The 21,776-nt window shown below is 44.4% G+C and overlaps 1 protein-coding gene across 1 annotated transcript in view; it reads right to left on the bottom strand.

Annotated features, from left to right (window-relative positions):
- The window catches only part of PDE7A (phosphodiesterase 7A), a 26,639-nt gene extending 4,911 nt beyond the window's left edge, over positions 1 to 21,728 (bottom strand). Inside the window, exons 1-7 of the mRNA XM_010138164.1 lie at positions 21,669 to 21,728; positions 19,699 to 19,759; positions 12,423 to 12,506; positions 5,777 to 5,928; positions 5,200 to 5,263; positions 3,104 to 3,199; positions 342 to 442 (exon numbers count right to left, since the gene is read on the bottom strand). Coding sequence (XP_010136466.1) covers positions 342 to 442; positions 3,104 to 3,199; positions 5,200 to 5,263; positions 5,777 to 5,928; positions 12,423 to 12,506; positions 19,699 to 19,759; positions 21,669 to 21,728 — 618 coding nt within the window. The remainder of the gene's footprint in view (positions 1 to 341; positions 443 to 3,103; positions 3,200 to 5,199; positions 5,264 to 5,776; positions 5,929 to 12,422; positions 12,507 to 19,698; positions 19,760 to 21,668) is intronic.
- Positions 21,729 to 21,776: the final 48 nt, after the last annotated feature.

The following is a 21,776-nucleotide window of genomic DNA, read 5'->3' on the forward strand; positions in this document are numbered from 1 at the left end:
GATGTGACTCGGGCTGCAGTTCTGTGTGCCTGTCCTGGGGCATGGCGCTATGTTAAACAATCTTCATCGATTCCTGACACCGATTCTTGGTTCGATGCAAAGCCGCACACGTGATGACACTGGCTTGCAAGAGGGGACAATGACACCGCACCAAAGCTGAGTACAAACCCACAGCCGCAGCAACACAGAGAGGAATTTGTGCCTGTTTGTGCTGGGAGGTGGGTCTGGGGTTGGTCTGTAATGAAGAGCGAGTGTCTGTGTGCATATATAGGTGCCCGCAGTCCTCTACGGGCACACTCACGAGTACCCGGGGGCGATGGCGAGGGGCACCGCTCCCTTACCTTGGGCTCCTGTAGGTAACAGTGCATGGCCTGAGTCACGTCGGCAGCGTGAACTGCGTTGTGGTAAGGGTTCTGACTGTGGTAATCTTCCTGAACCATAACTGCGGGCAAATAACAAATGTCCAAAGGTAAATACAACAGCAGGTTTTCACACATCCTTGTTAGCACCGAAACATGCAACATCACAAGTGATGTACATGTAAAAGCATCCGTGTAACCACAACCCAGGTACAAAAGATCTTCACATGAAGAAAGTGTTTTCTAAAGGAAATCAACTACACATCAAGTCATCTCTGAGCAAAAATTAAACACCCTGAAACCAAGGTATAACCTGAGACACTGTGACTGAGAACTCCTGGAAAGGCTCCTGCGGATCATCTAGCCTGCCTGAGTGCTGAGGTGGCCCGGACACGAAAGGAAGGTGACACTCCACCAAAGCACCAGGTGGCTTCGCACCATGCCTCAGCAACAGGCAGGACCAGAGGAACCAGGCACGGCTTTCCCGCGACAGGAAGCTCTTTTCTTGCCCCTTCAGCAGAGAGGTCACAGAAAGCACCTCTTAGGCCTCTTCTTGTACTTGTACTCAGGCAAATTGAAGCCTCTAAGCAATTTAGAAAAGAATGTCATTCGGATGATGGTCTGACTAACTACTCCCAGATTTAATATTCCCTATTTAACCCCTTCCCCACTTTCCTTCTCTCTCCTCCTTTAAAGACCATCAATAGAATTCTTTAAAGGACATCAACATGAGTTTGAGCGTGTAGAGTGACAGAACTATGACATTAAGAAGGATGGAGGGTTATAGTATTACCTATGATATTAAGCAGCCCAGCAATCAAACCTTATTCTGAAGTTCTGCCCGATATAACACTTCAGCTCCTTCAAAGAAACCTCAAAAGAACATTTTCCTGCCTGCCTGCCCTCCGCCAGCCCCATCCAAACATGCCCACGACCTCTCTCCCTCCTCAGTTCACCAGCCAGTGCCCTCCGTGGCGCTGGAACTAACGTCAGAGCAGTACTGCCATGGTGTTAGTGAAGAGCTGTGCTTCAGGAGAAGTCAAAATACTGTAACCACAGCATAATCTCGATAGAACTCAATGCAGAGTTGAGCTCTCACACAGAAATATTGATATAAGCACGTTTGAGCTCTATTAACCCCCAGGAGAAATCCCTTTCACCTGTTCTCATGTCCTGTGCATGAATGAGGATGCCCTTGGCTAACTCCTCACTTTTTGTGGCTTTCTAGGCTACTCCAGCTACCTAGGAGGCAGATCTAGGAAAACAGTTTGATCACAGTTCACCAAAACTAGACTGGCACAACAGCCCTGTGTTTCCAGGAACGTCGTCCTTTGGATTTTCTCTCCCCCGTTTGGGTTTGGAGTAAGAACTTGAAAACACACAGTAGGAGGAGACAGATCTCCAAGAAACCTTTGGAAATCACAGAAGGACTGCGTACGTGTGTAAACAAATACACACATACACATACGTAAGATATATATACACACACACTCATAAAAATAAAATGTTGAGATCCTACTGAGGGCTAAAATCAGATTTCTCTCAAAAACATTCCAGTAAGTTCTCAAAAGTGAATTTTTGTGGCGCTATGGACCACTTGGGCTGTCTTAGTCTCCTGGAGTTCGATCTTCAGATGACTTTGGACTAGGGCGTAAGAGGTGGTAAGAACAGAACGAGCTGGGTCCACGCTGAGAAGCTGTGTTTGGAGGAAAGGTCCCTGGACTGACCGAGCTAAGAAGCGCTTTTCTTACTGTTCCGAGGCAGAAGGCATTAACAAAAAGGGAAAGTGGGTGAATTTCAAAGCTGGAATAAGATTTTGCCTTCTTCCAAGTCTAATCTCCTTTCAGGGACTTATGGCTTTAAGCAGTCATATGTAGTTAAGACTACGATTATCTTTTGCTAACCAGTTAACTAACCCAGTCACTCCTCACTGGTCCTTCATTTCAGTGCTGTCATTTGCTGAATCTCAACGAACTAGGAAATAAGCCAGAGGAGAGAGACAAAACACGCTCACTTACAACCTGAGTAGCCTAAGAACAGATCTCTGTCATCACTTTCTTCACATGCCAATACATCGCCCCTCCAGCTCAGCTGACCTGCCTTTTTCAGAGTGGGAGGAATCGAGTCCACTTTAAAATAACACAAAATCCAGAAATTTGTTAAAGCTGAAAGAGAACTAAATGATGGAAACAAAACCATCCCCTTAAATGACAAGCTTTGTACCCACAAAATCGTTTTCTCTGAAACTGTAAAAGCCTTCTGTGAGGGACAGAAACTCTGCAGAATTCAACGGAAGGACTGAGGGCAGCTTCACGCAGCGCCTCTGCCTGTGGCACAGGGATGCAGGAGGACAGCTACTCCAGCTGCCCTCTGGAAGCACCGCCTGGTTCAAACGTTCTACATCATATTTACGATTCTTTCCATGAACTGAAACTGAAAACAAAGGACCTGCCTAGCCTTTCCCAGTAAAACCACCCCGCACATATTCCTGATTAATAATCTAATAAACACAATACGGCATCTGCTATGGAACTTGTTAAAACTGGCTTGGGTTTAACACGGACATTTCCGTACTCACAGGAGCTCTGAGAGATTGGCTCAGCCAATAAAACTGAAATCACTGCGCAACCTGGACTGCATCAGCACTCTTCAAACTTCATTGCTAAGTTAGAACCAGCACTTCAGATCAGGTACAAAAATGCGGATAAACAGCAATATTCATCGTAATAAAAAGCTGTATTTACCCAAAAATCTACGAAGTTTCATCGTATCTAACTGGAAGTGTTCAATTAGTCCATGAAGATTAAACAGGTGAAAGGTTAAGCTGACTAGACTGTTTCCTAAAAATAAGACGAAAATACTAATTCATTGGAAGCCATGAAATCAGCAACTCTTTCACAAGAAACGCATTATTTCAAACAAACTGGTCACAAAAATAACACAAGGAAATTTCTCTACACCGATTTACGATAAACATTCCAATGTTACTGCACAGCAAGATCCCGTCACCGCCGCCTCTGGCCACTGCCGGCGGTAGCGTGTCATTGTAACACATTCGCCCATTGTCCGCTCTCAACTGATGGGAGGAAAACGTTACCGCACATTAAAATAGCAACAGGTTTCAACGTGCAATGTGGTTACAGTGGTGTTCGACTTTATCAGTATCATGATGCAACATATCACAGACAGCTTAAAACCGAATACAAACCCCTCAGGCGAAGGGAAAAGCTAACACACCATCCATTACCCTACACTGCACATATGCTCGCTCTCATCTTCACCGTGTGTTTGCTCAACTGCTCCTTATTCTACCCAGAGCTCAAAGAAAAGCGCTCAGCTTCTCTAGGAATCGTTTACTATCACACGCTTAAAATAGACTTTGCCCACTCATAATATTAGAACCACTTGCAGGGGGGAAACTGTAAGAGTCAGAGCAACGCCCTGCAAATGTTTACTTGAATTTGCCTGCCCGTGATCTACTCTGCCAACGGGACGTACTGGCAGGTAACTCGGTTTGGGGACATTGACAATCCTCATGGAGCAGGAATTAAAGCATCTAGCACAGGCAGAAACTGAGGGACAAAAATTTCTGCTAAATCTGCCTTGTTACTGGGCTTACTGGATTCGCGAGTCCGTGCCTCTTCCTCACAGCAGGAGATGCAGTTCTTCAAAGAGCATCCACTGACTCCTTTGGTTCTCACAGGCTCCTCCAGGGCAGCTCATCAGGCAGTTTTACACACAGCATTTTCTCTGACAAATGCTCAAAAGCAAGAGTGCCTGTTCACGATTTCCTCCCTGAACGACTACATTAGGGTGTAAAACGGGTGGCACAGGAGCGCTTCCACAACAGAAGCTGTACTGGTACTATCTAAAACATACGTGAAAAACATTTTTAAAAGGCAGGAAGGCCTCCTCTGCGAAGGAGGAGGTCAGAGTCCTCCCACCTGACCAACTGATCCAGAATAAACTGTGCTGACAAACATGGTCACTTGCACAGGGAGCTTTTTCCCATTCGGTTCTTTAAAGTTTATCTCTACAAACACTTGACTTCCAGAAATCCTCGTTGTTTCCCTTTTTTCCCCCCCTCTCATTTTCTGGATTACCGCAGACTGCGAGGATACTACTTTTACGCTAGATTAAGCCAAGTTTCTCTTCAACAAAGCTGGCCTTTTGGTGCCACGTTTCCCTTTCTGAATCTTGTGTCTCTTCCTGCAGCTCCCAACGATCTCACTGCACCTCTGCTACCACTGGGCTGACAGAAAACCTCCATTCGGTTCCCTCCCTGGCACAAATGTCTCTGTGATGCTGGACTTGCTCATCTCCCTCCATTCTATTCACAACTCGCCTTCTACTGCTGTCATTCTAATACAGAATTCCCCCTACCCGCTGCAGCGGCAGCCCCTGCTCCTTCCAGCACATTTACTGATCTCTCTTAACTGCCTGTCCGTAACTTCAACAGTACCTTGATTTTTACTTTTTTTAAACCAACTACCTCTGTACTTCCTACCGCTGTTTGTGTTGGTGCCCCAAACTAGCCGTAATATTCTCCTCCTTGTTGCTTTTTGTGCAAGCTGGGCGTACAGCAGCGTCCGGCTGTACAAAAACTACCCCCTACACAGGGGCCTCTGCTACAAACCAATGGCTGTGACCAGTACTGACAGCAACGGTATCCAACAGAGTGACCAGGCAAACCGAGATTTCGATTACAGACTAACAAACCCAAAAGGACAGCCTGACGGAGTCTGTGCTGTGTAGCAAACAAGCAATCACACGCCACAAGGTAACAGCGATAGCTACGCTAAGAGCTAAACCACCAAGGAAACAACAAAAGTAAACTCACCATTTGTCAGTCTATCAAAAAGAAATATATCAAAATTCCAATTCCCAACCTTCTCCAGCATACACTGAAAGAAAACACAAAAGCTGTCATTTTTCCTCAGGATGTGCCCATCTTCCCGTAGCCAAGAGCTGAGACAGATGCAAATCCTGGGATTTCTACATGTAACAGACAGTATTAAAAGAGTAACTACATTTGTCCAATAACTGGAAAACTCTAAAATACATGTTACAAACTGAAAAACTGGGGAAAAAAACCTGAGAAGTGCCTTGACAGAACTGGTTGGAGGTTTTCCCTTCACACTTTACTCAATTTCTCAAAAGAAACAAGGCACAATTCAGAACTGTGAGGTTAAAAACCAGGAGCAGTGTGGCAGAACGACTCTGTGGTCAGACTCGTGGGCAACAAAGGAGTTTGTCAGAACCCATGTCGTTTGGGCTGGACTTTATTAAGACACAGACACATATGTTAAAAGATACAGGACTGAAATTTGGTTGTGTTTTTACCATGAGATATCGTTACACATGAGCAAACATTTTAAAAAATGTACTTTAAAAATAAGAAAAATCATGTGACCAACCTTTGCTTGTCCATTATAGTCATCATCTAAAATGTTTGAGGAATTCGGAACAGTGATACCACGGAAAAAACGGGAAGATCTCAGGTACCGCTGGAAACTAAGCAGCCTCCTCACATTTCTCGCAGACACAGACACCTCGATTTCAGAATTTGCTAAAAAAAACAAAACAAGACAAGACAAGAAAAGAAACACTCTCTCTAAAAAACCTTCACAAGGTTGCTCGGGGCGGTTTGGTACAAAGACAAGGCTATTGCTTTGTGCAAACCTATCAGCCACAAATACTCTTATAAATAGTAAACACAGAGCCTAGAAAAGGAAGTTTTCTGTGTAAGCCCCTGTGAAGAAAAACAAATATTCAAACCACAGCCGAAACTCACCTTTTTGCAGAACTGTTACTGACTGGGCAGAAACATTTGAGGAGCTGTGTAACCCCCCACCCCTGAGCTGCAAAGGGCCTCCTTCTGGAGAACTGCTCTGGTGCCTGTGCCTCCAGCCCCCGTCCCGGCACATCACCCAAGAGCCGGACACCAGCGAGAGGCCAGCGGCAGCCGCGGGTGGACACAGAGTTCCAGTGGGTGTCCGGCACGTACGAAGAACTCTTACACTGGTTTCAAAGCTCAGGGATTCTCCTGACTGGCAAAGTTTTAAACACACTGAAGTGATCCCGGTGCTTTTGCAGGTGACGATGCTCAGAACCTCTCCTCTGCCAAGCAAGTACCACAGCTCCTGTCACAGCACACGGAAACTCCTTTCCCAGCACAGTGACAACACGGCAGAGAACTGTTTTAGCCCATTTTCAAAGACTAATCCAAACAGTTTGTTTACTCTTATGAAGCTAACTTGGTTTATTCAAACTGATACAGCTTATGTCCAATTCCACCTGATGTGCTTGAAGTGTCTGAGGAACCTGAAGGTCGAACTACACACAGCTGCAGTTTCTTTGCTACAGGCTCGACATTTTCACTCTGAAATAGGTAATGCCAAACCTGGCCTTTACTTTCTGTTCAGCAATAACCCCAACAGCAGCTGTATATACAGACAGTCTATAATCTTGATATTCCCTTACTCTGCCCGATTTGAGAACAGAAGTCATTACGTTTAAAATAGAGTAATATAAAATGGGGATATTTAGGTCATAGAATGATCCAAAATGTCCACAAATTCACAGAAGGAATCCAGGAACTTCACTAAACCTCAATAAAACAAAGTATTTAAGCAGGAGAGATCAGCACTCCTCTAGAAGCACAGATAGTTTTCTTGATCACACGTACCCGTCTACAGCTCTACAGTTAACAAAACCCTGCTTTTGTTGCCATGCTACCAACAAGTCTGGCTGTCACAGATGCCACCCGATAATCTGTGGCAGCACAGCAAGACGTAGGTACACGTGAAACAGCAGCTTTTGTCAGCCAAGCACACAAGAGCCCACAGGAGCGCGGCACTGCGGCAGCACGGGCCCGCCTTCCACCTGCTTGTGTTCGAGTCGCTGAGGGGGCTGCACACGGCCTTGCTTCAGTATTTTTTCAGATGAAGAGGCAAATTAATTACTGGGTTTTCTGCGATGCTGCACAGTCATTACTCTTTCCTGGGTGACATGCTATTCAGACATCCATCTCCAAAGTGTTTTTAACACTATCACCAGTTTGTATAGTTCATAAACCACTACTCTTGTACATCAGATCCACTTTTTCTCCCACTTACTAAAAACAACTAAAGAAGAAAAAAAGATAAAGAAAAGAACGCTGCTCCAGCTGACCTTATCACCGAGTTCTGCAATGGTAAGAGGATCTTCCAAAGGGGAAGAGCAGTCTGGAGCCCTGCCAGCCCTCTGCAGCTCCAGAACTCCTAATTCCGGGGACCTACGCCAACTCGAAGCACAGCACTGCTCCCTCTACCAGCCCAGCGTTTGCTAGGGGACAATGCAGAGCAGGTGAGTCAGCTGTGGAGGTGTGACAGGAGATTAACGGGAAAAGCACATCGCTGGCTCTCGAGGAAAGGGGAGCAGGGAGATGGGTCCTTCAGCTGCAGGAACACTGATGGCAGCCCTGCTTGCAGCTTCCTTCTCCTCACAGATAAATTACTTCAAAGGACACAAAATTCAGCTGCTTTCTGGTTCCAGCAGACCAGCAAAGACAAGCTCCCGGGAAGGACTGGCGAACTGGACAATGCTGTTGTGCAATGGGAACTTGGTACTTCCCCCCCGGCACAAGCTGGAAACTCATTCCCTGGAGATGTGTGATTAATAAAAGAACATCAACCTAGCCTCCTCCACTGTGAGTCACAAAACAAGATGCTAATTTCAGAGGCTACCAAAGCCATGTTCAGTAATGCGGTTATGACGGGAAGAAGGTGGTGAACAGTGCATGACATTTGCTCAAGAAAAGTCACACTGCAAAGCCATCCTCCCTCCCAGGCCAAACGTCCTGCGCTCTCTGACACTCTTCTTAGCTCTTCACACCTGACTTCGAGTTGGAACATCACCCAAAGTATTTCTTACTGCCAGGTTATTTTTTATTCAAATTATTATATTCTTGTTTCCATGCATCTGAAGTGAGATGCTGGCATGATAACAAATGCCTTTCTCTAAAATAAAGAGGAGTAATTCTGTTTCCTAACGTCAGTTATTTTGCTAACATTACGCATATACTGCAAGAAAATCAAATAACCAGGCTGTCTTCATGCAACAGATTTTGTCTGTATTCCAAGACACTTAATTTTAATCTCTCTTCCCACTCCCAATCTTTTCAGTGTGTTGTACTTCATGAAAACCTACAAAAATAATTTTATCACATTTTACAGGGTTATTAAACATTTATTTTTCTCACACTGACATAAAACCACAAAATAAAAGTAGAGAAATGACAAGTGACAATCACTTACAGATCACACTATACTGATATCTTTATTCTCAGAATTTTCGTGCACAAAGATGCTGCAGAAGTTTTTTTCCTTAAAAATTCAAGGAAATCTTTTTTTCACAACAATCTCTCACGATTTTTCCATCATAAACCGAACTACACAGGTACCATTTTCGCACAGCGGATACTATCACCAGACCTGACAGTTTCCACTACCTGTACGTACCCACGTTTGGAAGCAACGCTCCGTACCACATGCCATTATATCCATATTTCTAAGACCTTCCAGGTCACAAATCGTTTTCTGCTTTTGAGTGGTCTGGAAGTGTCACCCAGCATTTCCCATCGCTAGAGGGACCCAGAGGCATTCCAATGGCCCATCCACACCCATCCAGCCCTGGAGAACTGCACCATACTGGATCCGGGCACATTTGCAGAGAAGCAAAGGTAACCCCGTTCACTGCAGCCGACTGTCACACCAGCAGAGAGGCAGAGCGCCTTCAACCCCGAATCCCTCCCCGAGAACCCAGCAGTGCCCACCGCATCCACCGCAAAACTCCCGCCCTGTCACCTCAGCAGGGAAGAGCAGAGCCGGGGCTCTACAGCCAATAAAATACTCCAGTGCTGCAATGTACTGGGCAGCCATGGAACAAAACCAGATGGGTACACTTGAGGTGAAAATTTATTTCTGAGGAAGAAAGTTAGGCGGCTGCACTCTCCTCTCTGGAAATGGTGGCTTTTGGCTGTGAACGTGAGTTTATGCCCATGGCCACACAGAGCCACAATCAAACAGCAAACCCCAACTGCTGCTGGATGTCCTGATGATAACCACCTACCAGCCAACACAAAGAACACAACCCGGACTTTCCCCACGCACCGGGGAGCAGCCTTGCTGAAACAAGGATTTGTTTCTGGAGCTATTCCTCCTGGCTAGTTGCAATCACCTATAAAAACTTCTGGAGTAAGAGGTAAGATGGAAGGAAAACTACTGCAAAACAGAGTTGGACCATCAGTCAAGCTCAGATCTGCCTGCCGTACCAGCATCTCTAGCAACAACAAAGACGTTATTCCAACCATCGTTTTGAAACCAGATTTCCCAGGAAGAAGCTACTGTTGAGAATGCTTCCAGCCAGTTCAGACCGTCAATAGTCATGTGCCAGTTACAGCACTCGGGGATGAAGATGCAGGCACTGAGCTCACAATCCTTAAGCAGAAACAGAAGTGGTCCTAAGAACTGAACGCTAACAAGCTCTACCTCAGTAGCACGGGTTGAAATTGGAAGTGAAAGCAATGCTATGAAACAGAAGTGATTACTTAAAATGCCAACCAACCAACAGCAGAAAAGCAGTAGCTGCCTGAAAACACAGCAATGCCTTTTAAATTCCACACTCTTCAAACCTACCAATAAAATCTTGGGTTAAGAGCCTATTAATGCAACATTGGAAAAAAAGGACTGGTCAGCAGCCCATTAGCTGGACTTGCTGAAAGTCATTCAACTTCTTCACAAAACATCACTGACAGAAAGAGAAAATGACACTGAAGGACGGAAGTGAGCCAAGCAGAACACAAACCGGCCGTAACGCCTCGATGGTACCAGCGCCAGCCGGGACGTGATCACCACAAAGCCGGTGAGCAATGACAACCGCAGGTACCGAGAACCACGGAGCAAAGGGAGCTGACAGCAGAAGAAAGTTACAGAGAAGGTTTCCAAACACCCCGCGGGAAGCGTGTCCACGCACTGCTGATGTTCACTGTGCAGCTGGGTCGGGAGGAGGCAGAGAACAGCCACCATTCAGGTGGTTTGGTCTCCTGCAGCTGCAGAAGAGACCCTTTGCAGCCCCATTTCTGCCCCAGGCAAAGGAGAGCCAGCCAGCTCGCAGGCTCCTCTGGCACACTGTCCACTGCTCACTCCAGTGAATGTTTTTCAGCCATGTAGCTCTCTGTGGCAAAATCCTTCTGGAGTTACCAAGGGAGGGCAGGGAGAATATCCTAAATGAGGTCCAATCGATTCCCACGACTTCATTCTAGGAGCAGCCTGATAGTATGAAACTGAAAGTCTTTTGCTTAAAATGATGAAGAAAACACTGATCAGGACTCAGTTAGCATTGCAGAGAAAAAGAAAACCTTTTACTGATTAACACCCTCCCAAACACTTCTGTAAATTGATAGATAATCTAGTGATATGGTGAGTGATGAGGCTGAATTCCTTCCTGGCTTTGAAGGAAACTCGATGATGTAGCAGGAGTCTGAAGTCAAACTGCAACAGGCCACCATCCTGAGGTGCAAAAAAAATGTGACTGTGATACGGCAACTCTGAGAACTGCCACAGCAGCTGACTCCAGGGGGAAGGAAGATACAGCCAAAGGATTTTTTTGGGCCTCCTAGCAACATTCTTTGCTGTCATCAGACACCACAGTTGATGCTGCTGGTGTGCCTGAACAAGTAGGGGCAAGAAGAAAGGGTGTGAAAATCCTTTTCCTGATTAGTCATGGTCTGCCTGATGCACAATCATCGGAGTGGAGAGAAACAGCATGAGGAGTACCAGAGAAAACACAGTTCATCCGACAACAGCAACCTCATCCGTGACTGCCCGTTAGCAGTGCTGCTTTGTTAGTGCTTTCCCACATCAGCATGAAATGCCACATATACACAGACAGACAGAACGACAATCATGTAATTCATACATGGCATGCTATTTCCCCAGAGAGTTTTCATTACACTCAGCAGAATCATCAGGACTTGAGGGGGAATTCTAGCCCTCTTTACTGAAGAAAATCAATAGAAAATACTCTTCAAACTTTGTTTTCTCACCTATTTTAAGAGACTCACTTTAACACAGAACTAAGAGTTTTAAGCAGTGATCTACTTTTAAAAAGAGAAACTTCAGTTAAGATCAGAATATTAATTAGACCAGTTTCTGCCACTCGTGTTTATTAATAAGGTAATTAAAACAACCACACTTGTTACCATGAAGTAAGTTTTCCTAATCTTCCATTGCATTCAGAATACTTGGAATTGTGCTGATACAATGTTGGTACAGATACTTTATGGCAATTAGTACATTAATGTTATTAGTGAAATTTAATTAAGACTTAAATACCCTGCACTTTCGCTACGTATTGGTTTGGTGGTTATTGAAGCTTTTATATTACAACAGCTACTGACATATTTACTTATAACAGTACAGATGTAGAGAGAAAAAGTGAAATTATCTGAAAATATTCTTCTTGTAACTCTTCTGAGAAAAAATGTTTCCTAAAACACGTAATAAAAAATTAATCTCCTTTTTAAACACTTTAATCTTTATTAAAGATTTGTCTATGTCAAAAAAAATGATTAAGTCCTACCTACATGTTTGAGTAAGTGTAATGTTAATTGATTATGGCGAGATCAAGAACATTGACACCTACTGTAATTCTCTCCAAACATCATCCTGGGCCAGGCCCTTCTGCTGCTTTACAAAAGCAGGAAAGTATCTTCCCAGCTGACGGCATCGGCCCAGTCAGAACTGGGCACGCATGCCCATAGCTTTACAGAAGATAGTTTTCATTTCCATCAGGATCCAGGTCTACATGCAGTGACCTAAACTACGTGTTTTAAAGACAAAAAGCTAGCAGTGAAGATTTTCCTCTTCTATTCTTGGTGATGAAGTAGCACAAAAGATTTTCCTAAAAAGTATAAAGAACGGTCTTGCTATATCAGCTGCTCACTTTATTTTTAGAGGCTCAGTAGTTAAAATTAATGGAAGCCTTTGTTTATTTGTCACTTATCTGCTTTTAAATACTTACAGTGAAAAATACGGAAATCAATGTATGGATGAGAACCTCTTCTCTCTGTTTCAAATCCTGCCCAACTTCTTACTCGCACATCTCCTAGAAACAGGGTCAAGAGTGAAATAAAAGTGTGGAAGAGTGGCAGAGATAAAATGCAAATGAACATAGCCTGGAGGGGTAAAGATTCAGGTACTTAGTGGAGGAGAGTTATTTGAACAATAGGCCTACTTCGATGTTAAAGGTGAAATTCAAAACAAAGTTTGAAGACGTGCTACACATGCAATCGCATGCTTTCTCCTCAAATCTCTCCTGCTTCCGCAGGGGTTGCCCGAAACATGGGATAAGCATTCAGATGACATAGCAACAGCTTGCTACACCGGTATGGTAAAACTGCACCCCAGCGGGACAGGGAACAAGAGCAGTAAAAGTTGATCTGTTCCTCAGTAACACCCATCAAGCAGGAACACGGTGTATAACACAGGAGAGACCCAGCTCCTCGACACGCTGGCTTTCAGCCAACACGCCATCACAGTCCAGGGCTGTATTACCCCATAGCAGAGTTTACTTACTTGTGCTCAGCTGTTTGAGTGTTACACAAGAGCCTATTAAAATACCAAAACTCAGGATTAAAACTTGATTGAGCTACTTTGCACTGCAATTCGCTTCAACCGGAGCCTTCCAGCGTGCCGGTGGAGTTCCACTGAGGCGTTCTCCTAGCTGAGAGCACATCAGCATCCTCTCGGCAGGGAGTTACACATTCATGGAAGCAATTACACTGCGATTAAAGCTTGCACTTAAAAATACACTTTGGCAATTACAAGTTTAGGCAAACTTTTGAGGATCAGCTACAACAGTGTTTCCCTCTTCAAACCCTATAAAAAATAGTGACATTTAAGACGTGATTATGAAAAGCCTTCAAGCATGGTGTTCTCCTCTCCTCAAACTCAGCGACTTTTGTATGAACCAAAACCAAGTATTTAACACAAGGAATTAAGACTGACTTTATAAGAACAAAATAAAAAACACAGTTATTTAATTTCCAGCAATTGATAACAGCTTGACATCACTTCTCCCTTCTCCAACCCACTCATTAGTCATGCTGAAGCAGGGAACTTGTCAGAAAACAGCTAAAGCTACTAAAACCTCAGTAATACACTTTAAACAGTTCCAACCCCAAACCTTCCATGGTTCTACGATTCCTTCTAGCGTATCTACACACACAGACACCTCCATAGTGACATACTTCACAGGAGCGTTATCTTGAGAAGGACCACAAAATGCTGAGCAGACCCAGGGCTCCCCAAGGCAGTGACCCTAAAAGTTTATGTATCAGTAAAACCATACGAGATGACCGTGGGTTTCAGTTACTACTCTTCTGGGGGTTTTTTAAACTGAAAATCTTACCCGAGCTGCAAGGGAGAGTACCCAATTACTGCCTGTAAACAGCACTTTTCAGACTGCTGACCACGTTACTTCTAAAGGTTTCGAGGACTCATCTGAGCAGAGGGAGAGGCTTGTCCTGTTTCAGGCAATACAGAGGCAGCAAATTGTAGAATTCTTCTGTCAGGCACGAGCAACCGGAGAATTTTATTTACAAAAAATAAAAAGGAAAATAGTGGGAAGTTATGAAAAAGGGGAGGCAAATGAATTAGTAGCTGCGTATGAAAATATCAGTTTATATGGAGGAAAATGCAATCTTCTTTCCCTTTCACTCGGTTATGTGGGAAATCAGTCCTAGCTACAGCTGAGTGAATAAGCTCACCAGCTGAGTTAAAAAAAAATAAAGGGGGTTTTTAGCTGAGCTAATTTTTTTTACAGAAAAGGAGATAAAACCTGTGTGAATTATATTCAGTTTTTACTTGTTCAAAGCATCAGAAACAGGGAGAAGTTCACAGAAAAACACCTGGAGACTAACCTGGAATTCTGCAAGAAACAGAACAAGCAGGTTCACTGGGTAAATGGTATCCAGAAAATCCCCCTCTGCTTTGGTCTTTTTTCTGTACTAGTACCTGATCGAACAGCACAGAGAGAATAACAGCATCCCTACCGCCCTAGAAATGCCCACAGTGATGTGGGTTTTGAGCAGGAAAACAAGATAAACTGTCTATAAGTGAAATGCAGAAGTGCAACAAGCTACACTGCTTTTAGCAGGAATTATTAAAACATCTTATGGGAACAGTTAGCCAAAAGAAGAAACCATCTACTAAAAAAAGCACACGGCAAACTATGCAAAAAGTCAACTGGAAGAAGATAACGGCAAAACGAGAGGATTTACTTGCACAGATATGAGCAATTCACAGCAAGGAAAGCAAAATATTTTCATTAAATAGTTGTGAAACAAACAAAACTTTCTTCTTGACCACGGTAGCAGCGGAGGGTACTTTAAGAATCAAGATCTGAACAACAGATGAATGTTTTTAGATGTATTCAAAAAAGTTACACTTTGACAAGGCTGGAATTTAGCATAGAGAACACAGGAGAAATTCCTCCTGGGACGAAACGAAGGCAGAAGAGCTGTCCCCTTTGTCCCTGTCCAGAACTGCTGCCTTTCCCATGCATTCGGCCACTGGTCTGAGAGGAATCTGAAGGTACCACACATCCATCTGAAGCTTCGACGCACATGGAAGCACACAAAGAAACAGCCTCAAAGCGGCTGTGCTGATGCGATGACGTGCTATTGGCACAGCGCAACTCGTCTCTCCTGCACATGTACAGTGCGTTCCAAGACATCCAGACCAGCGACAGGCGCTCACTGTTCAGTTCACCTCACCTGGAGAGGTCAACAGATCTCAGTGCACCTGCTGCGTCTGCTTGCACACAGCATAGAACACACTGCACCGATCTGCCTGGGGAATCCTGCACACGGTTTTTATAACTCTGTGACTCTGAAATGGTACAGAATTCAGTTGTAAGGAAGAGATATATTTGTCATCACACCTAACTTAAAAGGCACCACAGATTTCAGATTTAAGGTTACTTGTATCAGACAACAGAACAGTGAGGCAATTCCTTCAAATAGAAGAGCAGCACATCCTCAGGGCCAGTGGCTAGTATGGAAAGAACATGGAAGATACTACTGAAAGAGTAAGTTATTACTGAAAGAATTATGAATTATTATTAAAATTCAGCACCTCAAGAACTTGTGGAAAGTTTCCATTTCTTTAGACCTTTAAAAAAATATCAAAATGATTACAAGGTCTTTTGAATCCATCAGATCACATCACTTGCTTGCAGGTAAAGTTCCTTGGGCTGGGGGTTGGTTAGAGGTGGTAGCAAGATCACAATTGTTATCTGAAGTGTCTCTTCTTCAGCCACTCTGAAAAGACTCCTCTGCTTCGTTTGGAGAACACATTGAGTCCAGCACCTTAATGGCAGTGGACTTCCAGAAGCATTTTTTTCCCCTCTGTGAGGGTGTCTGAATGCAAAACGTCAAGGGAAAGTTTTAAAGCAATGTGAAGTCTTCCCTTCCACATCCGATTTGTGCATGACCACGACGAAGTGTCTGCTGGCTGAGTATGTCACTGGATTTCTTTCCGGAGTAGTTCTACGCAACCAGGATTGCTTGTGTTTTCAAGACAAAGGCCATACAGGCTGAAACTCAACTGAAGACTGAATGAATAGTGGAGGAAGGAACTTAAGAGGGAGCTTGGCAGCTACAACTGAAAAGGAGTCAGGGCTGTGACAACACTTACCTTGAGACAGACTGTTTAGTTCCTACCCCTCTCTCAGCCTCCTGCTCACACCGCAAGGACAGCTCTGACACTTCCCAGGCAGCTGAAATGCCAGAGCTGACATCTCCACATCGGGGTTACACAGCACATACTCGGTGCTACCCCGCAGTAACAACGCAGCAGCTGCTGGAGGAGCAGAGGCAGGAATTTCAGCGATGACAGAGGACTGCTGGGAGCAGAAATTACAGCAGCCACCTCAGAGGATGGCACCCCAGTCCAAGCCACGGAGCTGTGAAGAGCAGGATGCCCAGGAAGGGCTTCAGCTTCACAGAGGAGAGTTCCTATTCAGTTTGTTGGAGAAATGGATGACAGCCCAGCCAAATACGGCAGAAGCAGAAGGAATGCAGCAGAACCACCACTCCCGGAGAAGAGCCTGCACCTGCACTGCCCAGTCGCTTGCCTCCGCTGTTTTAGCTGAAGCCATCAAGACATCTGAAGGAGGGTAAAACACTCCAGTTTTAGCTGAGGTGCATGCTCACCTATCCACAGAGTCAGTAGCCCAGCTCTTTCTATCCCACGCACAGTACCAAAACTTTCAGGCAATATAAAACAGCAAGAAAAAGAAACCAAGAGGAAAAAAAAAAAAAAAAAAAAAATCAAGAAAGTATCAAGATTACATAGAAGCACTTAAGAGAAATTTTAAGAATTCCTCATAGCTGCTGACGGAAGTAGCCAACTGAGATGATGCAGATATATCAAGACATTCCAAGGTCTTAAAAGAAAAATTCTCCAATGCTGCATCTGTATCTCTATTTTAAAATAGCAAAGCAGCCACTGGGGAGCAGCTCAGCATGTAGTTTGGGAATGGGGTATGACAGGAGTCAAGAGTCGACGCTGTTTGTTTACGTCAACACTGATGACGACAGTTAAGTTAGTTATTTTGTGTGACCCTAAAATCTGATCTTTTACACTGAACCTGGAAACACTGCCACACCACAGAACTCGCGTTCACAAGTGAATTTCCACTGGATCAGCCTGCAAACATTTAAGGATGCAACTCTAGGGCCAGCCCAACTGAACGAGAGGCAGAGAGGTGTCCTGCAGCCTTCTGCTTTTCATCTGCTAAACCAAACACCTTATGGAGGTGCCTTTTGTTAGCAGGTATGATCTGTTTGCAATAACAGCTAACCAAGTAAAAGGCCAAACCTCTCATGACCGTGCCTAACGCCCCATTCGGTCAGCTCTGAGGATTCCTTACAGCTCACTCTGCTGAAGTGCACTAAAAAAAACCCCAAAACCCTCATGATGCTGTATGAGAAATGCAACTCTTCACATTTCTTGCAAAAAATTCCAGTTGGATATATTCATTCATGGATCTGCTCTGATACGAACGTTTCCAGTTGCCGATGCGTCCGACTGCTCTGCTTTCAGGCTGGGCTCTTTCACAGTCCATTGACAAATACAACCGTGAGAAAGCAAGACAGTAACACAAGCGTAACTCAAACACCCCTGAGCAGGTTTCTCTCAGCACCCTCCTCTCCCAGCCGAGAGGTCAATCTTCTGGAAGGCTTTCTCCTCTGAACAGCGTCGCTCAAGAGCTCTGCTAGTCACAACCAGCACCGACCACAGGACAAGAGTTCATTCCAGTGAGAGAACAAGGGAAAAATCCTTTACCGCACATCAGGTTCTGACTACAGTCTGCCTCTGCCTGCGAGAACAGCTGCAGAAAGATTTCAGAACAGAAGAGATGTTCCCCTTGGCCGAGGGGTACAATAGCAAGGACCTCGGGAAGCCATGCCCTGCTTTCCCTGAGATTTACTTGGGCATCATCACAAACCCTCCTGCAGCAGACATGGGCCTAACTACTTCTAAAGTAGCAAGAGAAATTGGATTATTCTCCCCAGAAATTAAGAATTATTTTCTCACAAGCTGAGTTACTACCACTAGCAGATTAATTTTAAAAAGATAAAACCATAGACATATCCTTACAGTACCTTTAATTCAAGCATACTGGTGCATTTTTAAAATAAATTAATACTTATTTCCCCTGTTGTGGAATTAGGTACTCAATTTGTAGGATTTTGAAGCAGAAAAAAATGTGTATTTTTTCATTACAGCACAAAACCAATTTAGTTTAAGAAAAAGTATCAAAAAAATCAAGGAAACAAAACTACCTCAGGCCTTAATTTCTTATGACTAGACCAGAAAAATCACATTTTGGAGAATTCTAGTGTTCATCCTGCAAAAAAGGATGATTAAAATGAAAGAGTTATTTTAACCATTGGAAATGAAATGAACCTCTTTCAAACAACAAAACAACCCATCCAGTAGCTTTTTCAATTAACAGTTAGAGTCAGTATCTTCTGTTCTCCTCCTCTTAACTGATCTCCAAAGTAACTAAATTTATCAAAAACCCTTCAGCAGAGTCAGTGCTAGAGTACTGACAACTTCACAAACTTAAAAAAAAAAAATCAAACTAATGGAAGAACACAGCTGCCAGGGCCAAAGCGGGTTTCTCTGCTCATAGGCACCTGTACGGCAGGTCAGGACTCAGCTCGTACACGCACATGGCTCACGACTGCAAATTCACAGGCAAAGCAGGTGGGGATTTCTGGGGGCTCGCACACGTGCAAGGTACAGCTAACTGGAAAGGCTCCAGGGATAAAAGGCACGTTCTGGCTGATTTCGTTGGGGGCGGTTGAGGATTTACAGTCGCTGGCTGCTGGTGTTCATCAAGCAGTGCAAGGCACCGTGCAAGCACTCGTAGTCCACATCAACACAAATGCACCGCTCAAGACTGCTTAAATCAGGTGGCACAGCCATGCCGTGAACGAGATGTGGAGGATACACACAGTCCTGTGTCACCTGCCCCCCCGGCAGCCTCCAGAAGGGCTTCCTGAGCCCACAGCCAGAGCTGCAGGAGCCTTGCAGCTTTCTCTGCCCAACAACTGGCCTCAGCTCTGTCGGTTCACTCTGTCACCCAGAGCCTCTCCCAGACGCCGGCTCCTCCCAGTCCTGCTCTTCCATTCTAACTCAGCTTTGCCCTTTATCTGGTTCTACTCTGGAAACACTCTTCAGGAAGTTCACTGAACTACTGGCCCTGACACGCACCCTGTCCCTTCCCTAGGCATCTGCTAGGATTAACAAGAGAAGCACTGTTGAAAGTCGAGCCATTCTTTTCAGAAGACCCTGAGCATTTCCCAGCCTCAGGATTGAAGTTTTTATGGTGTGTGGTAACTCACACAAATGCTCTCTAGGCTACAGCTTTGACCAGAGGATCCATGCAGAGGTGACAAATTCCATCACAGAAATAAAGATCAATCATGAGTCACTTGGGAAACTTAACCTCTACTAAACACACTAGGTTAATTGTAGGAACTTTTTTTTTTTAATATAGGAGTAAAACATCCAACACAGTGGTTAACTCAGAGCAAAAAAGGCAAGTCACTAAAAACCCCAAGTCAACAGAAGAGAACCCAAACTCTTCTAAAGAATCTAACCAGAATGTTAGCCAGGAGAAAGGGAATGATATGTTTAAGAATTCAACACTCAAATAGAAGGAAAAAATATTTCTCTTAACTCCATCATACAAGGTTAGAACTTTGCCATATCGAACTCACCTAGCATACGAATGTACAGCGCAGTCTGGTCGGAGCTGTCATAGGAGATTGCTCCACGTCTCTGCAGAAAAAAAAGAGGTATATTTTATGCAAGTTAGAACCAAATAATTTTTAAATTGAAATGCAAATAAAGTATCAATTGTCCATTCCCAATTTAACTCTCAAAATTCATTTTAGAAATTTGAATGCCTTTCAAATACATACATATATATGTATAATGGTTGTTCTAGGAGGGGACAAAGGAAGGGCAGGAATTGGCAGTGAAGAGATTTTGAAAAACCAGACCAGAGTGTGGAGAAACTATCCTCCCTAAATCTCTTTCCAGACACTCCTCAATCATTTCTCACATAAAAGAGACACAGAACAAGATTAAGGCGACACAAAACCTGTGCTCCTCATAGCCTCGTGGAACGCGATACTTCAACAGTGACTGTTACCAACACTAGCGATACACCCATCCAAGGAGCATCCCCAAGGCTTATACACCTCAGATGTGTACCATGCGGCATCCTAAGATTTACCCAAAGTTTATCAACATCAAAACTTCAAGATTTAACAGAAACATACAAAACCAAAGCTTGGTAACTGATCGGGAAAGAAAGCAGTCAAAAAAGTCATGAGTGACTTCAGTGAGGAGAGAAACACAGAGGGGTGTTACCCTCAGAGACTGAATGTCAAAAGCAAGGGCACAAGGGGATAATTGCACGCACACAAAAGAGCAATTCTTTAAAAGCATCTTTAGAAACACAGCCACTAACAGCAGAGGGGTTCGTGCTTAACCCGTACATCGGCTACCTGCAACTCCTGGTTCTCCCCCTGCAACAGACTCTCCGACCCAGCTGCATGACAGCACACGGGACTGAGGGACTGGATGAGCACGCCGGCAGTGACACTTGGGCATTTAGGTCCCGCCGTCGGTCACAAGTGAACCTCCATGAGGGTATGCTGGTCTTTTCGTGATGGGACAGACACTACGACAAGTGCCATAGCAGCTAAGCCTGGCTTTTAGTAAAATTAGAACTGTGTTATTGGCACCGACTGCAGAGTACAGGCAGGGATACCTGGCAAAGTGGCTTTCCACAACTACTTCACATTCCTCTCGGTTCAGATTCTTCTGTTCATTGTATAAACTCATTAAAATTGTGTATTAATAAAAAAATCCATCTATAAAATGCATCAACTTGGATTTATTTTTTTAGTTTCTCTCACTCTCTCCAATGATTCTGGATCTCCTTCAAAACCCTAAACTTAAATCAATTCCTCCTTTGGGAATTAATTCCAGGTTAGGCAGCGAGCTGTGCTGAGAGGACCTGGTCTCATGTCCAGACACCAGTCCCACCTCTATTTACCACCACGACATTGTGGGAATATCTAGTGTTCTCCAGAATGAGAGCAGGAACTCCTGATTTTATCTAACGCTCACACACCTTTTTCAAGACACAGGCATCTCACATGGAAAGGCTACAAAAGCGAGTGAAGTGGCCAGTATTTCGCTTCAGCAAACAAAGCTGGTATTTCCACCCCCCCTCATGCTGCGATCACCAGCACAAAAAGGATATCCTGCCCAGGAAGCAAAATATGCTAATTTGTATTATTCTCCCTGTGCTGAGAATTGTTTTTCCCTTATTTTCTCAAAGCCTTTAAGGCTCTTCAAAATTGAAGGTCTGTTACTAAAGGAGGCAAGCAAAGCCCTGCCGTTTGGAGGCCGTTTCAGACCCTTTCCCTGTCCCCTCGCTGGTGCAGCTAACACACACACTCTTCCTCCACTTCAAGGCAGGGTAAAGTCGGGAGCTACAAAATCACGTTCAAACCCTTAAGAAACACAGTCTTAAATGACAGATGATGTGTTTCCAAAACAGACTGGATTTGAAAGAAAGAAAAACAAGTACTGCCCAAGTTCTAAAGGACTTGTTCCCTCGCGGGCGACTGACAAACCTGGCGAGGCGAACCGGAACAGTAAAACGGCCTGCCTTGGAAGTGATCCATCTGGTGAGGATCAGAGCTAAGCCCCAGATCAAGGCAATTCCCATTGGGTACCCCCAAGGCCTGAAGCATAATCCTCCCCCAGCCCCTGCCAG

This window comes from Buceros rhinoceros, unplaced genomic scaffold, assembly GCF_000710305.1.
Source record: "Buceros rhinoceros silvestris isolate BGI_N320 unplaced genomic scaffold, ASM71030v1 scaffold26226, whole genome shotgun sequence".
Classification (NCBI taxonomy): domain Eukaryota; kingdom Metazoa; phylum Chordata; class Aves; order Bucerotiformes; family Bucerotidae; genus Buceros; species Buceros rhinoceros.